The sequence below is a fragment of the Apis florea genome, unplaced genomic scaffold (assembly GCF_048593485.1).
Source record: "Apis florea isolate Af1SG1 unplaced genomic scaffold, ASM4859348v1 contig_3803_pilon, whole genome shotgun sequence".
Taxonomy (NCBI): domain Eukaryota; kingdom Metazoa; phylum Arthropoda; class Insecta; order Hymenoptera; family Apidae; genus Apis; species Apis florea.
The window spans coordinates 239,257-258,789 of NW_028256864.1; the positions used below are offsets into that span (position 1 = coordinate 239,257).

The 19,533-nt window shown below is 23.3% G+C and overlaps 1 protein-coding gene across 3 annotated transcripts; it reads right to left on the minus strand.

Moving 5' to 3' along the window:
* Positions 1–8,064: 8,064 nt before the first annotated feature.
* Positions 8,065–18,287, minus strand: nau (myogenic-determination protein nautilus). 3 transcript variants are annotated; one of them, XR_015295015.1, is made up of 6 exons: positions 17,146–18,287; positions 16,380–16,710; positions 16,091–16,264; positions 11,863–11,933; positions 11,609–11,687; positions 8,065–8,953 (listed from the first exon to the last, which is right to left on the minus strand). XR_015295015.1 is itself a non-coding variant. In XM_003697989.4 (6 exons), exons 2-6 carry the CDS (start codon positions 17,694–17,696, stop codon positions 8,817–8,819), a joined length of 1,272 nt encoding a protein of 423 aa, XP_003698037.3. In that variant the 5' UTR covers positions 17,697–17,800; positions 17,890–18,219; the 3' UTR covers positions 8,065–8,816. The 3 variants fall into 3 exon arrangements, 2 of the variants coding, with proteins under 2 accessions (XP_003698037.3, XP_086772892.1); XM_003697989.4 differs by lacking the exon at positions 11,863–11,933 and having other exon boundaries at positions 17,146–17,800; positions 17,890–18,219; XM_086916766.1 differs by lacking the exon at positions 11,863–11,933 and having other exon boundaries at positions 17,146–18,278.
* Between the last annotated feature and the right edge of the window lie 1,246 nt (positions 18,288–19,533).

Consider the following 19,533-nt stretch of genomic DNA (forward strand, 5'->3'; position numbering starts at 1 on the left):
TATAAAATATATTAGAGCATTAGACCCATATCCATTATGGATTTGTAAAAACAGAAATATTAAATTAAGTTCATTTTTATTAAGATTTAGGGATATTTATTAATACTGCATAGGACAGAAATATTAAATTAATTTTATCTTTATTAAAATTTATAACATCCATTAATGCTTTTTATCGATCAAAAATTTCTTGTATCTGCAAAAAGCAATGATTTGGTTTGTTAAAAAAAAATTAATTCATTTAATATAATAAAAATGAAATAAAATGACTAAAAAATTAATTAAAAAATTAGAAGATATATTTATAATAAAAAAACAAATACTGAAAGAGATCAGATAGAAATCAATTCATCATAAAATGAGTAAGATTTTGCAAAAATCAACTGTATTCCATTTTCTATAAAGATATAAAACTTGTTCTTCATTTACAAAATCATTTTTCATTTTTATGAAATAAACATAAAACTAATAATAAAGAAAGACCTTGTATAAATAAAGAAATAAAAAAAAAAGAAACATATGCTTGATATATTACAATATATTCTGTTACATTGTTATTTATTTTATCTAAATTTGCCAACATTAAATAAAAAACACAAACATCAATCTTAAAAATAAATTAAATTAGACATTCATGCAAAAATAATAGCTTTTATGAAACTAACATGTATAAAAATAATATATATATATATTGATTTATTCAAATCTTTTAATGGATATTTGATGTAAATCATAATTTTTTATTCAACAAACTATGAGAATTTTTTCTTTTTTTTATATTTAAATTCTTTTGTATATAAGTTTATAATAAAAATCATTTTTTGCGTCATTGTTGACATTATTTTAATTAATTTGTAAAAATCTTATTTATCTCGATTTTAATACTAATACTTTAATACTAATAGGCTTGGCTTTTTAATTTAATTTTAAGTAGTTTACGAAATATATGTTTTTTATATTTTATTTTATTATAATTTCATCATAGACTTTTTAAAATAAAATATTTAAATTAGATAATAATGAAATCATATTGATGATATTTTAAAATGTGATATTATTTGATTAGATTATTCATATACTATAATTAAATATATAAATTTATTTAATATATCCTATTTAATGTTTAATTTTTATAATATTTAATTTAAATATATCCTTTTATTATTACAAATCTCATTATTACAATATCCTATTATTATTATATTGTAAGTTTTATTTCTTTTTCTTTTGATTGCGAAGTATAATTGCAAAATTCAGCAGAATGATTGAAAAATAAATATCTTGACAAATTGTTAATATTTTTTCCGAAAATATAAATCTATAAAATCTATATGAAAACATGAAAATATAAAATAACAAATCAATAATCAAATTCTTACATTTGCTTTTTCAAATAAAAGAAACTTAGTATATATAATTAATTAATTAAACATGTTAATTAAATATATTAATTTTTACATTATAATTTATTTGTTACATTATAATTGCATTATGAAAATTATAATTGATTCGTAAACAGTATTATTTTTTTGTAAATCTATTATTTTTATACATTAATACTAATATTAATAAATTAATATACTAATAATTAATACTAATAAATTATAAAATAAAAAAAAATATAAAGTAATAACTAAAATATAAACTAAAAACAATAAACTAATAATGTAGTAAAAAACAAAAAATAATACTTAATAAATTAATAACTTTAAAAGAATCTTTCTTTTATTATTATTCGTAATCTATATTACAAAAAAATTCACTTTATCTGAAAATTCTGATTTTATTAAAAGTTTGTATGTAAAGTATAACATGAAGCAATTATTTTTGCCGATAAGAAATCTTTTTGTGAAAGTGAAATCAATTTTCTAAAGTTTCTTCTAAAGTATATTTTCTTTTCAATTTTATATATAATTCATTTAAATATATTTTTTACAACAAAGTGATAAAAAGTAAATATTTTATATAAAATTTTGATTTATTTCGTATTACTATAAAATTATTAAAAACAACAAAAAAATATTAAAACTTTATACATTGATTTTAATATTGCTAAAAAAAATTGCCTTATTTTTTGAGAAATAAAATTAATTCAATATTTCTTTCTTTTTTTTTAAGTTTACAATTATACAAAAGAGAATATAATTTTATATTATAAAATGTTTAATTTAATATTTTATCTTTTCTTCATTTAATACTCTATCACTTCTTCAAAAAGATTTCCTACAAAAATAATTGTTCCAGATATAATTTATGTTTTATATATCATGAATTATATGTTCTCATAAGAATTTTTAATAAAATCAGAATATTCGGATAAAATGAATTTCTTTGTAATGTAGAATATAAATATATATTCATCTGTATATTTTTAATAACATTCTTCAAAATATATATTCTTCTGTATATTCTGTATATTTTTTGCAATTGATATTATAATATTGTCTCAAAACTCGATCATCAAACTAATAAGTTTATATTTTCATCACCGACTTTGAGAAAAATCTATTTTATATTCCACTTTATCGTACTTGAAGTGTAAGCACAAAAAAGAATATTTCAAATAATTCAATGAAAATATTACAATCACAAATATTATAACGGAATTATATTTCTAAAATATAATTCTATCAGAATACATAAAAAAAAAATAATAGAAAATATTATAAATAAATTTATAAATAATATTATAAATAAATTTATAAATAAATTTATAAATAATACTAATTCCAGAAGAGTTTTAGCCAAAGTAGCAAAAAAATTAAAAGTAAATATAAAATAGTAATAAAATTAGAGAAAAAAAATATTTGGATGGAAAGAATTAAAAAAAGTAGAAAAAAAGGAAAGTAACATTACAAAAACCAACAAAGAAAAAGGAAGAAAAAAATATAAAAAAATAGAACTTAAATTCTAATCCATATTAGAACAATAGAAAACGAAAGGACAAAAAAATAAAAGAAGGAACTCATTATGTAAATAAAAAATCAAAAATATATAATTTTTATATATTTTTTATATATTCACAAATATATAAGTACATTTACTAAAAGCATAAAAAATCACAATAAACAAAATTAAAGATTAGGTAACTATATAAGAAATATTATAACAAAGAAGAAAACAACGAAAATAAAAAGTTTAATGATTCAAGAAACAAGAAGAATAAAAAAAGAATAAATAATTATTATACAACAGAAATTCAAAAAAAACAAGACAATTTATTAGTATATAAATGAAAAACAAAATTAATTAATTAATTAATTAGATGATAGGAACATGAAAAATATTAAAAGAAAAAAAATAAAATTAAGAAAGAAACTGAAAAAATATAACATAAAGCTAATAATATTTTTATATAACAAAAATAAAATATAATATATATAAAAAATATAATATTATTTTTGGAAGTGAGGGAAAGAGAAAAGAAAAAAAAAGAAAGATTTCAATATTTAAGAATTGAAACAACACTTAAAATCAAAAAGATTTAATGACAAAGATTTCAGAAGAAAATAAAAACAAAATTAAAAAACAAGAAGAAAAAAAGAAAATTTTAAGAAAGAATGAAGGCAGAAAATAGGAAAGATTAACAGAAAAGAAAGAGAAATTAGGATTTACTGGAAGCTAAATCAATAATTTACAAAATTTAAAAAGAAATGAAAAAACTGACAAAATTCTATTTAGATGAAATAAAAAGTTAAAAAATATTATAAACATATAAGCGAAATTAATAATCATATAAAGTTTAGAATTTGAAAAAAAAGATGTAAATATATAATATATAATAAAGAATATATAAATATATTAAATATATTATTAAATATATTATATTATATAATTATAATTATATAATATATAATATATTATATATATAAATATATGTTAGATATAAATATATATAAGTTGTGAGATATAAATATATAAATTAATTATATAATATATAATTTATAAAAATTTATAAAATTTATTTGTATAGAAAAAACATAGATAGAAAAAGTTATCACTTTATATGATATTATATAAATATAAAATTTTACGGATCATTATATTGAAAACGGATTATTTTTTTAATATTTGTAATACTTTACTCTAATTTTAATACTTTGAACATAAAAATGTATAGATATAAAAAAAAGATTCAAATAAATACTCAAATAAATAAGAAGTATGTGAATGATAGAAATGCATAGATATAATTAAAAAATTGTAATAATGCAATATTAATGAATAAAATAACGCGAAAAGCGCGCATAAAATAAGAAAGGAATTGAAATGAAAACAAACATATTTTTTTTTCTTCTTCTTTGAAAAATTTTTTTTTCTTTCAAAATTCTGTATCAAAAAAAGAACAATAAATTAAATTAAATTGCATATTTTAATATCAAATTCAATGCCATGACAACGAAAAATTTAGTTTTTACAAAGATATTTTAATGTAATATAAAAAATAAGAATTTATTAAGATATAAAAATATATCTTCATCATGATTTGTTATCTTTATTTAAATGATTAACACATTTGTTTTATATTAATTTGATAATTGATTAAATTCATTGAATATAATTTATAAATATTTTTTCAAAACAGAATTATAATATCAATTTTTATTAAATTATATATTTATAAAAAAAATTAATGTTTTTTATCAACAGATGAAAAATAAGATAATTTCAATAATAAAATGTATATTTTTTGTAAATAATGAAAAATAACTATTTAGTAGAAATTCTAGAGAAATTTTAAATTGCGTATTTATTATTCGATTTAGAATGCCATTTATTATAATTTTATATAAATTTTATAAATTTTTTTAATATGCATTTTTAATATTAAATTTAATCAGTATTGATTAATTGATTAAATGTCAAATTATAATATATGGAGAATATACATATATTTAAACAATATTATCAATAAATCAAATATAAATTATAATGATATATGAAATAGAGAACTATTTTCTTCATATTATTTTTTTTCATATTTCATATAATTTATTTATAAAATTATTCATTATTAATATAAATATAAATAAATTAATGATATAAATTTAAAAAATTCATAATTTCATTTTATAAAAATAAATATTTGGCAAAGTATTAAATATTATTTATAACAATATACTAATTTTGAAAAGTATTAAAATTTCGCAAAACCAATAATTAGAAATTGCAGCATATTATGTAATTTCGTTTATTTGCTTCCGATTCTTAATTTGTTGACTTATGTATAAGAAAAATGTATATATATAAATTTAATTTTTATGTATCTTATAAATAAATATTACATATTTTTTTAAGTACTAATTGTTAAAAAAGTAAAATAAATATATAATATAAAAAAGAATTTCAATAGATATTAGATATATAGAGATTTATATTTTATTTGCTTTGCATAATTTGGAGTATTATTTTAAAGAGAAAATTATTAAATTTTATGCTATTTTCTATATATTCTATATATTCTTTTCTTCTTTTTTAAAATAATATGTGTATGAAGATGATTTCTCCGTGCTGATGATGATGACAGTAAATTATCATCGAAAGCAGATTTAATTATTACATTAAAATTTGCATTATTATATTTATGATATAAATTACACTTACGTCTAAAATAAAAAAAAAATAAAAAAAATAAGATATACATGTATTTGCGTATATATATAAAATGAAAATATATCATACATAAAAATATGTAAAAAAAATATATTTATGCATATTCGTACAATTTTATATGTATTATACTTAAACATAATTTGAACTTTAAATAAAATAAATAAAAAAATATAAATATAAAGACTATTTAATCCTCATTGAGAATCAAGTATTTTTCCATCCATTTATTTTATTTATATATTTAGAAAAATTTAAAAATAAAAAAACATTACAAAAACATTATATATATCATATATTATACAAATATTATACTCATTATTATATTCATTTTTGAAGCTGTAAGAACTTATGACAGACAGACGCACCTTTTTAGCTAATATTAAATTTTCTGAAAAATTTCATGAGGTATTAATTTCATTTATAAAAAGATATTTTATTCTAATTTCTAATCTTATTTTTTTTAAAACTAATTAATCATTCTTAATTTACAATTCTTAATGCAAATGAAATGAAATATAAGATAGTTTATGATAATTGATATTCATTAATCATTAAATATAAAAGTTTTATCAATGTGAATTGATATAATATTATTATAATAAATATATTATAAAAAAATCAAGTTATAAATATATATTTGTAAAATTTTTATCTGCAGAAATAAATTTTATATCTTTGTTACAAATAAGATATAAGACAATTTTTTTTCTTTATAAGATTTTGTATTTCATATTTTCATCATATAAAAAATCAGAATCTTGTTAATATTTTTCAAAAATCTTAAATAGAATCTTAGATAGAATCTTAGATTAATTTCATTAAGTGAAGAGTTACACTTATATTGACATTTGAAATTTATATATTTTTATATTGCCATTACTTATTCCATACAAAATTTAAGTTACATCTAAAAATATATATATTTTGTATAAAAAGATTATTAAACATAAAATACGATTATTTCAATTTCGAAAAGCAACAAGCAGCGTTCAAAGAGACATTCAAAAGACACACTCGCCTCAAAGTATAGTGAGTTTTGACGGGTCAGTAACTCCAAAAATATTTATGTCGTCCTTAACTATTCTTACTCCCGCGACATGGATATTTTCGGCTAATGTTGGGTAATCCCAGTATTTCAATATTTCTTTTCTTTTTTTGTTAAAAGATTTATCGTTAAATAAAAAAAAACTGCAATAAATTATGAAAACAATTCATAGTGTTTATAAAATTGTCTTCAATTTCTTCATTTATAATATTTAAAGAAATATTGATAACAATTTTGAATTTATGATAAAATATTTTAATATATATACATACATATTGAATTTTTTGATAGAAATAAATTGATATATAAAGATAATTCTAATTAATAATTTTACATGCTAATTAGAATTTGAATCAAAGCATAATCAAGAGATTAAATAAATCCTTACCTATTTACTTAATCATGTTTGAAACTGATGAATTGTTGATAATTTGAAAAGTGATGAAACAAAAGAAGAGAATGAGAATCAAATAATATGTAATTTTCAAAATTATTCAAAATTATTTTCAAGTCGATTTTAATTACAAATTATGTGTGATTGGAACTTGGATATATGAAATAAGACGTATAAAAAAAATATAAGAAAAGATAAAAAAAAAAATATGGTAATGATTCTTTTTTGAAAGAGAATCATCAACGGAAGTATAAGGATGTCAATGTAAATCAATGTCGTAGGGTGACATAATATATAACGTTAATTTCTAAATATTTCATGGGAAAATAAGGGAGAATACCAAAGAAGAAGAACAGATGTGTAGAAACATGTGTTTTAAGGGATGCATTTTACAGGATGTTTTGAATACGTGCCGATATCGCATCTAAGCGAGTACGTTGGTAGCTAAATTTGACAAAGTTTCCAATACGTCTATTTAAAAGTAATCTCTGGTTTCCGGAATTAATTTCTTTGCTCGTGCCGATTGCAAGTTTTCAAAAATATGTTTATAAATCGCACAAGATTCTAGTTGACTTTATAAAAAAAACTATATATTTTGGTTTTTGTTGATCAAAAGAAATGAGAAAAAATGACCCGAGTATGTGTTATATATATATATATATATATATATATATATATATATATATGCATATATGTATATATAATATCGAGTACAATCTGAGACTTAGGCTAGTAATAAAATTCACTTACATAAATTTGAAAAGTTAGATGTTGGTAACATCTATTTTTTCTATTATGTTTTCTTAGCGATGAGTTTTTTAGAATTTAGTGATGAGTTTTTTAAAAAATAACGATGTAAATATTTAATTTCAATTTTCGTGAATTATAATCATTGTTTAGGGTTTATAATTTTTTAATAATCAAAATAATCATTGATAAAAAAAATTAACAATAAGTTGAATTGATTATATATGCAAAATGAAAGGAAAATTAATAAATACAATTCAAAAAATATTATTACGAAGTTTAACATATCTTCATATATTTTATTATATGCGCTTATAAATTTGTATATATATATAAGTATATATTGCGTACTGTTCAAAAAAAATCCTTTGAAAGGAATGCAAGTCTGATTATTTCTAATAAATCTAATATAATAATAATAATAAGCATGCAATAGGCATTAATCAAAAGTCTCATATCTCAAATAATATCATCGTATAATGATAAGCGAATACAATGAAGTAAGCGAAATAAATACATACATGTATCAGCGTATTTTTTTTTGTCTTTGTACCATGCCAGTATATACTTATTTTTTCGCAGCAATACGTATACATTATATATACATATTTATATACAAATATATAAAATATATATATACATTGTGCATACGTATTTATATACAAAATAGATTACTAGATAATTAATAGATAATAATATACTTGTATGAGATTATTTTGTTTAAAATTCTCTTACACGATTAATAAAATATGATTGACGAAATTGATTGATGCGTGAATAAATACATACTTAAATTTAATCAATTGATTATAAGATATCAGTTAGATTCGAAAAAAAATAATTGCTGTATATTAACATTAGAAAGAATAGTAGATATTTTCATTAATTCACTTTAGGAACTTTGTATTCATTCGATGATGCATTCAACAATGGATCAACAAGGAACGAGAAGAAAAAAAATTCTTTGATCTTTTCTTCTTCAAACATCTGTATCTGTGTTGATATTCGAACATAGTGTCATTGATGCGAAGGATATTGAAGCGTATCGGTGGTTGTACGAGTCGGTCCATTTATACTTTGAACAATCATATTGAGGCGATCCAAGCTGCTTCCATTGAGTTGAGATGACTGTGATTCCAGCATTTCCTCAAATTCTACCAAAAATGAATAATGAATCATTAATTTATTAAAAATTATTCATTTTAATTCAACTATATTTTGATTTTTGAAGATATAAAACAAACTGAAAACTTGAAATTTTAGAATTAATTAAAATGGTATATTATTAATAGTATATAAACATTGAACAGCATATATATATGAATGACAAAGAAAGAAGAAAGAAAAAAAAAATAAAATGAAAATAAGATCCATTTAATTCATTCGAATATTTTCATTTTGAATATATATTTCGAATGTTGTACATATATATAAATATATAAGTGGTTTTAATTGAGTTCATGTTGAATTATTTCTGTAATTTCAAAATATAAAACAAAGATGCATTTATATTTGATGTTTGAAAAAAATAATTGAATTATTTATTTCGCGATTATATTTATATGTCAATACAAATGTATATACGATTTAAACTTTGAAATATAATCATTCATAAAGAAGAGAATCGAAAAAGAAAAGTAAATGAGAGATTGAAAAAAGATGAATAGTCTTTCGCATTGCTCAATAGATTTAAGTTTATTTTATCTTTGGTGATGGTATTCTTATTACAAAAAAACATGTAGAAGAAATTTTTCATATTATCGAAGTATAATCTCACATTAATGAAAAAATTTATAATAAATATTATTGATTTTTTTTTATAAAGATATTTTTTATCTCCGATTATATCGCATATAGATATACAGCGAATTGAACAAAATAAAGAAAATTGATTGAAAAAATAAAAATGAAAGATAAAGAATAAAAAAAGAAGTTAAAAAATATATAACGAATAAGAGAAAAAGACGAGAAACTAATTCGCTGTATTCATAAAGGAAATAAACGAAAAGTAAGAGAAAATTTTCGAGAGACATGAGAGAATTCTGAATGTAGCAAAGTATGTATTTTAGACGTTACTTCCGTCGTATTTAAATGGGCGGCCTGTTGGCAAAAGGATAGTCCGGCGACGATGCGTCATACTAATGTACCATAGCAATATATAGCACTTCTAGTTGGTTTTCTCATCGTTCGAGAATTCACTGAATTTTGAATGTAAATATAAATTCTTATGAAAAAAAAATATATATACAGATTCGATAAATATAATGCAAAATATATTGATACATATGCGTTTTGATGATTTATACCTCATAATAATATCTTATTTATTATTTGATTATATTAACTGAATACGTAGTGGCAGAAAATAGTAGAATAATAAATTTCAAGTTTTTGAAAGAATTTTCAAAAAATGTCTAAAATATTAAATAATATTATTCAATTCAAAATTGCGGAATAAGATAAATTTAATAATTGTATAATAAAATCTCGAAACATTGATCGAAATGATCAGAATCTACGCTAATGGGTTACGGTTTGATAAATTCGTTGGCATCTTCATCTTGTAAGCTATTCATTTACCAAGAAGAATTTGTTTCTCGTCGTTGCAATTATAAGCGTTTTTTTTCCTCGGCTCATAGACCATTCGGACTTGGCAGATGTGTCGCGTGTGAATTATAGATTGTTGCATTTAACGAGAAACTCATGCTACGAATTTCTGGCGCAGTTTCTCTTACTCTCTTAATTCTTTGTCTGTTATTATTTTTTCTTCCTTGAGTTCTGCTGTACCGTCCAAAGTTATTATTTCCGTGATAACTATGTGAAATAATCATGGACGATTTAATGTTGAATACGTAATTAAGTCTTGTGCATATGCAAAATTAACATTTTCTTTTTTTCATCGATTTGAATTATGTTTCACGGTTGTCAATAGTCAGGTATTCATTAACGCTAATTAATCCTAAGTTATTTTAACGATCGAAATTGGATTGCACGAATGTGCCTGCTCTTTTTGGCTCATGAAGCAATTCGCTCAGCCATCATCGGCGCCAGTAAATTGGTATTATTATGACATGAGAAATGCATAGTTACACGTGCACACATATACTATCGGTTTTTTTGTTTTCTATTATTTGCAATATGTTTATATTTGTTAATCAATTTATTCGTGCATAAATTCACGCATGATTAATTGATTTTTTACAAAAACGAAAATAGGATCAGTCGTTTAATTTCAGAATGTGGATCAATTTATTATTCGATAATAATACATTCGGCAAATTGGAAAAATAAGGAAATCTTGGAAGCAAAAATAGATAGAAATTGAAATTGAATGTAGATTATTAGTTGCAAAATGTGTGTTTTCTAGTCAGTTCGATTAGTGACGGACGATGCACAGCGCATGATACACGGTAGACTATGAACCATGACGCGTGGCACGTGGCTTATAGATCATTGCAAGTAATGCGACCCACGAGCAAGACGCGAAGCGACTGTATCCGGATGACGTTACATCGTTAGAAACTTACGGGTGGGCTATCTATAGCAGCGCGTGTAACCAAATAGAAACGAAGTGTCATTCAAGGGTGACAAAACTCATTAATACCGATCTGCTTAATGCTCCATCTCGTGTCAAGCATTAATCTACTTAAAAATACCACTATCATATGGCCGATACCGTTTTGGAACCGTTAAGCAAACAAGAGAAACCAGTCGTATCGCACTCCTTAATAGTCGCTTCCTGTCTCTTCATCTATCTCGGCAAAACTTCTTAACGAAAATTATTATTTTGTGGATAGAATCTCACTCACCATTGATAGGTTGAAATCTTGCCAAAGGATCTGAAAACTGTCTCAGCCTTTCGGTCATGTATCGCGGAGAAGTTGTATCCTAAAAATGAAAAATAAGATTAAATTAGTATTTGGAAGCAACATTTTGAAGCTAATATTTGATGACATTGATTGCTTGACTTCTATTATTCGCAATATACATACATATGTACATACTTACATATGTTACAAATCATATCTTGTCATATCTTAGATCGTTGCATCGCGTAACTTACCGTGACCATGCATCGAAAGTAGTACAGGTAGGGAGTAACGCACCGCACAGTAGTCCAATTGGCCGATTTAGCTGACCAAAATTAAAAATACCTCCATATTGATTTTTTTCGATAAAATATGATGATATCATTTATATGTGTATATAAAAATTGTATACTTATATAATATAATAAAATAAATTATATCATATAGTATGTAATTTAAATAATCTATTATACATAATAATAATTGATTTGAGAATAGAGGAACACATATTACACATATGATTATATATTCCCGAATTCAATCTATTTGTAAAAATATTTGCGGTTGTTTCAATACGTATATTGTATAAAAAGATACTAATTTTCAGAATAAAATAGAATACAATTAAATCCAATAGAATAATTTATAATATAAATCCAATAAAATATTTATTTGTAAACAATTAATTAAATATTGCATTATCATACTATCTACTTAGCGAAAGGTAATGGAGAAAGAGCGAATATAAAATTATTGATTTTCGTATATTTGTATGAACTATAGAACAATTTTATAATCATTTATATCAAAAAGTGAAAAATATATCATTTTTTTTTACGTTATTTAAAGTAAACTTTAACAGGTAAGAAACAATTTAACAGAACATCAAATAAATACATTAGTTAAGATTATATATTCTTTAACAATATGCATATTTATTTTTAAATAATAATATTTTTTAATCTATATATCGACGAAATTGTATAAATACTATTGGATTAAAGTTTCTTATTAGGATTTATTTTGAATAAAGTGAAATTATGTAAAATACTTAAAAAATATAATATTTGAAAAAGAAAAGTATATAAAAATAATAATGACGATAGTAATTAAGTTAAAGATATTTAATTATAAAATAGTAAGTGAAAATTCGTTTCATTTCATTATTTGTTGTTGTTAAAATAGTGTTTTTATTTTTGTTGAAAGAAGATTTTTAGTTTATTATATAATTTTTCAATTATTTTTATTATATAATTTATTATATAACATTTTAAATTATTTTTATCATATAGTTCAAATTGAATCTTTTATAACATATATATTGTTCCGGAAATGAAATAAAAAGTCCATTTTGAATTAGCAAATATTTTGTAATATAATTCAAAAAAAAATAACAATATTAACCAATTTTATAAAAATAAAATATAATAGTATTAAAGTTATACAAAATAAAAAAAATATATCTTTAAATTATTATTATTAAATTTTATATAGATTTTATATGAAAAATTCGATAATTTTCAGTATTATTTTAATCTATTTCTTGTTTTGTTTGTAAATGATATTTTTGAAATGATCTTTATTTAAGTTTATTAGATTTCTTCTTGCCTTATTTTTTATTATTTGATTATTAATACAATCGATTTTATACAACAATAATGTAGTCATCATAATGATAGAAAGTTGCAGAAAGAGCGTTTGCAGAATGCTAATTGTTAACTAATTGTTATTAGCATCAATACCAGTATCAAATCTACCGATACAAATTCCCATCCATATATATATCAATATATAGCAAAATATGTATTAAAATATGTTTAGATCATTACTTTTAAAGTGATATCAAATCAACATTGGATACATAATATCGAATCAAAAATTATTCGATACTTATAAAGATTTCGATATTTATTCAACTTATTTCTTTAACTTTTAATTCTAAACGTTACAATTAAAATTAGATTTGATTAAGAAAGAAAATAGAATATAAAATATATAAAAGGAAATAGAATAATAGATATTTTTGGAATCAAAAACAATTAGAATCAAAATAGACATAATATATCGATTAATAACGATCTTGATAATAATGTTTAGAAATGAAAGTGAAAAAATAAAATAGATAACGAAAACTTTATGAAATATCAAATACGAATCTTCTTGAGATATAGTTTCTGATTTAATATAATATTTAATATTATTTGATATTGTTTTAAGAGGCATTAATATCATGAAATAACATCAATTACTTAAAATTTTGATAAGTATATAGAATACATACAATTTTTTGATACATATCTTCTATTAAGTATTTTCGAATCGTTCGAACATTATCAATATCGATTATCAATATTAATTCGATCACTAAATAATTCTTTTTAATGTAAAAAATAATTCTTTTATAAAATGTAATAATGCTTAAAAAAATATTAATACTTGAAAGATAGATAAAATACATTCATAAAAAATATTCATAAAAAAAAATACTTATAAAACATAAAAATTATATATATTTATATATATTTCAAACAATTTTAAAAATCTACCATATATTAACAGTAAATCTTAATATTATTTAGTATTATTTTAATATTTAACAAAACATAACATTTCATGAGTGTGTAAATAATAAAAAAAAGTATCAAAGCATTATTTTTTACATATTCAATTACTTTGGATAAAAATTTATTAACTTAAAATTTTTTTGATTTTTGATCAGCTAAATCGATCAATTAGACCACTATACGCCGTTTTATTTACATTAGTTGGTTGGAGAAAAACAAAGAAAAACTACAATAACATTTAAAAATGTAAAATAATATTCGAAATATATTGAATAAATGCAAATTATTAATATAATCTTGATGAGATCACAAATATCATCATATAAAAAAGAATTAATTTCATCAAAAAATTTATGAATATTTTTAATAATTTTCTTTTTCTTGTTCATTATTTATCAAATAGATACTAAACATGTATACATTTTATCTGCTTCAGATTTCTTTATTTGTTTCTATACATATACGTCGTGACGGCCAACTATTCTTGGAGTAAAAGCAATTCCTCGCTACACTGTCCTCATATCGTACGTTTATCCTTACACATTTGAAACTTGTTGTAAGAAATTATCACACTTAAACACTTATCTATTTTTTGTAAATAAATACATTTTTCTTCAAGAAATAATAGAAAAAATTTTTTCATATCATTTTTCACATTATTTTTTAATTAATTATAAAGGAAAAAAGATATATATATTCAATTTTTAATCGAAACAAATTTTTGAAAGATGAACACGATAAAACTAGAGACAAACAACACGACGCAATGGGATGGCATGTGAAGTGAAACCGACGAGCTTTTATCGTAAAGTAGGATACGTTAACCGCCTCGTGCTCATGACTCAAACGACTGCTTTAAATAAGCACGATGTTTGTTCTGGGAGATAGCTTTGCGTTCTCTATGTCGGAGGTCGATACAAGAGTAGGTAGTCTTCTTTTAAAGTATACATGAATGTATGTATTTTGAATCTTTCAAGCATATAATATAGCAGAGTTTATCAATTTGTTACACGGAATAATATTCAAAAACATCGAGAATCATTGATTGCTCATTGCTCAAAAATTATAATTTTCACATTACAAACATTTTTATTAAATATATTATATTAGATATTTATCTTTGTCCCTTTGTTCTAGTAATATATTCTAGTATATATATATACTTTCTAATAATTATCTATGTAATTGTATCTCATTTTTGTAGTCCTGTTCTGTATTATTTTTAAATTTTTTCTATATCTGAATATAATAAATGCAAATAAATAGAATGTTAAAAATTTTTTAATCATTAGAATGTTTCGAAGGTAAATATATCAAAATTAAAATTTCATTTGGTATTCACATTTCAAAGAAAGAAAAGCGTCCGTTAACATGCTATGAATCGATGCGTAGCATCAAACTTATATTTAGCGAGGATACGAGTCGACTGCTTTGCGCGATACGAAATACCAGGGAAATATATTTCATTGTATAATCCCCTCGAGAAGAATCCCAAAGTAGCTGGCTCGTTAACTCTATTTTAAAGACCGTACAACGATGGTTAAATTTTTCTATTCACAGTTTTTTATCAGTTTAATTTTCTTTTTCTTTATCACGAATTTATGAATTTGTGAATAAATATGATATAATGATTATAATATATACAACACAAAGTATTCCGGATATTCGAGTGCGTCCTACATATTTAATAAGTGTTTTTAACTTTATTTATTGTCAAGATTATATTTTTTAATATTATATTAAATAATTTAAATCATTTCTATTGATCTAAAAGTTGAATAAAGAATTAAAAAGATATTTGTTTTCATTTATTGAATAGAAATATTGAAAAAATTAGAGGAACGTTACATGCATGTTCGATTTTTCAATACGAAGAAATACAGAATATTGTAAGAAACATATATGTATATAAACTTACTGTCGTATTTTCGACCAAGCCATGATCTTCAGCTAAGGAAGATCTGTTGTTCTGCAACAATGCTTCAAGACTTTCGATATATTCAATTGCGTTCCTTAAAATCTCAACTTTTGGCAAACGTTGATTGGGATTATTACTTGTTCTTCTTTTTAAAATTTCAAATGCCTCATTTACCTGAAATACAAATAACCTTCCGGGTCACTGTCTGTTATGATACGAATCGAAATACTAACATAAAAAAGAGAATTCTATTATGAATCTCAATTATTCATATGTATTTGAAACTCACTTTTCTCAAACGTCTCCTTTCTCGTAAAGTAGCAGCTTTTCTTCGATCGATGGTGACAGTTTTCTTCTTGCAAGCTTTGCAAGCCCAAAGTAAACATCGGCGAGGTCCGTGTATCGAAGTAGCAGTATCCAGAGCCACGTCAGGATGAGGCACATGTTCATGTAGTTCGGTTTCGTTCAACTCGTTACTCCTTTCGTTTGATTCATTCAATTCATTATCCCCATTGCTCTCCTCAGCCTCGACGGAACCGGATTCAAGATCAGCCGAAGCATCCACCGATACGATGGACGACGCGTCGTCCGAGTCCACTGCGTATCGTAATGGTTGTGATCTATCGACGAACAATAAATTTTTATTATATCTTTTTTCTTATCTCTTGTGTTGTTTGAAATCATAGAAACAAATCCGAAAAGAAAAAAAAAAATTAAAATGATTTATATATTGATAAATAAACCATTGGGTTCCGTTTCATGGAAAATATTTTTTCTGATTGAAATGATTCCAAATGATTGGCATTGTGAGATCTCATTGTCAGTGTGACAATGAATTCAAGATAATAAACATTAAATATGAAATATGAGATGAAAATGATTTGACACGCGACGAAATTGCTGTGTCGTCGTATACGGCAATGCATTGCGTACTTTTTTGAAATAATAATATTATACGATTTAAATTTCACTTGAATTCCAAAAAAAAAAAGAAAAAGAAAGAATAAGAGAAAAAAAATGAAATTTGTTGAACAATTATTTTTTCTTTATCGTACTGATAGCATTGAGAGCTCGTCGATCCTAATGCAAAGTCGTTCTCAGCTGTCTCGATTACACGACTTTTCGTTTCTTCATCCACATTTTCTTCAGTCAGGTGTCTTTCCAGATATTCAATTGAAGGATTATCAATAGAAGTGTATACACTTTGTCGCCGACGATAATGATACTGATGATAATACTGATGATGATGCCGATGGTAATAATAACGATGAAGATGATGATTATGATGCCGAAGTTGTAAGTGATGATGCCGATAAATGTCGTAGGATTCTCTGTTGATCGGTTGACATGCATAAGATATAGTGTTTGTCACAAGAGTCATCGTTTTTCGTGAGACACTCCGATAAAAAGTTTTTTTTCGTGCAATCTTCTTCCACTTCCTTCCACTTTCTTCCTGTTCTCCTCTTCCTTCTTCTCTTTTTCTTTCTTTCCGTCCTTTTTTCGTTTGGAATCGAATAAAACGGCGCTTCTCGATTCGCGTATCGATATTTTGATTACCAATATATTTTTGAAAAGGAAATTCGTAATTGATTCGATCGATTTTCATGCCGAATACATGTTCTGTTAAGCGATTTCTAATATCGCAAACAATATCCGCGATCCGATTTCCATTTCCGTTTTTCTTCCGGATCTATCCATTTATTTACCTATCTATCTGACAATTTATTAATCGATCGATCGATCGATCGACCGACAGACCGACCGATCGACCGACCGACCGATCAATCAATCAATTATACCTGTAGACAATCGTTGGAATTATCCAATTTTGATACAAATTTAAAAACAAGAAGGCACGTGAATGAAATAAAACGTGTAGGAGAAACGTATGAATAAAAAATATACACAATATAAATGATGAGAGATCAATAATCGATGATTGAAAATTTTCAAAAATCGCAAAGATCAAATCGAAAACTCTAAGATTAAAGCGTTGCAATGTGTCGCGGCACGTCGCGACGCAGTTTCCGGGAGCCGGCTCGTGGCCCTGAAACGTGTACGAATGCGGACCGCAAGCTCTCGTTCACGTTCGTCGAGTTCCGTACCCGATCGCACTTATGCTCGCACTCGCGCTCACACTTCGAACCACGTTCTTCGACCGTCGAAACCCACGCCTAGCGAACAGTTCGGATACTTTACGAGCTACGTTTAGCATCTGGGTACACCCAGATGGATTATTTTCGACGAGAAACCAACCAATTGGAGTCCGTGAAAATTCTCCGACGTTCACTATCGTCCCGCCTCTTTTCTTTCTCTACTCGAATCTAATGGTTGGTCAAATGTCGTCACATTGGGGTGTGGTTTTAATCTCGATACTGTTTAAAATTTTTTCATCTTCTATCTGATTTATAAGTCATCACACATTGAGTTGATATAGAGTCGTAATTTTTTTCCTTCTCTTTTTTCATGATGATTCATTCTCCTCACAATCATTGATAAATTTGAATGAGATTGCATTCGAGTATTTTCGAAATTTTATTATTTTCTTTCGTATATCTAAAGATTAATTTCTCAATTGATCAAATAAAAATCACAATATCTTGATCTCAAAAATGGAAATATAATTAAAAGAATATCATTTCTTATTCAATGCAATTTTATTCAACGCGTCATGATGGCGAAAGATATGTATACATATAAGTATATGTATAAGTATATTATATTCGTAGCTTCCTGTCTTTTATACTAGATGCGATTGACTTGCTTTTACTCTCGAGTTGGATTGAACATATCGAACAAATAAAAGCTCTTCATTTAAAGAAACAAACAAATGATGAAACAAACGAGAAATTTTCTATGTAGTATCAAAGACCAAATGGGTAAGCCAACAAAAGCCATTCGATGATGTAAGAGAAAAGATTAAAATTAAAGGAGAACGATGCAGAGAACACGAATTGCCCTACGGCAAACGGCGAAGATTGGCCTTGAACCGGTGACCTATTTACCTACATAGGAAAATATCGTAGAAAGAGATTGCAAGCAAGAGGCATTTCGCAGAATATAATCGCAAAACACCGAGGAAATTAGAAAGAGTGTTGGAAGTGACTGAAATTAACGATTTTATCAATAAATAAATGAACAAATCATCCAATTGATAAATTTCCATTACACTGTAAAATTTTTTATTTTTCATCGTGTAACATCTTATCAATATATAAATAACTAGGATACATGTATCCATGAATAAGCCTAAATAAATTAGACTATACAAATATGTATCCGAATCACAAATAAAATATATATATATATATATATATATATATATATATATATATATATATATATATATATTTTATATTACTATTTATATATATATATATAAATAATATATAAATATATAAGTATGCATCTAAGTGCAGAAAGAAAGTTTGACGCGTAATAGG

Coding starts and splice junctions, on each gene's coding strand:
- nau (XM_086916766.1), bottom strand. CDS start 17,696: ATGAAAATCGATCGAATCAATTACGAATTTCCTTTTCAAAAATATATT. Junction 16,265..16,379: donor AAAGGAGACGTTTGAGAAAA/GTGAGTTTCAAA, acceptor TTTGTATTTCAG/GTAAATGAGGCATTTGAAAT. Junction 11,688..16,090: donor GCTTGGTCGAAAATACGACA/GTAAGTTTATAT, acceptor TTTCATTTTTAG/GATACAACTTCTCCGCGATA.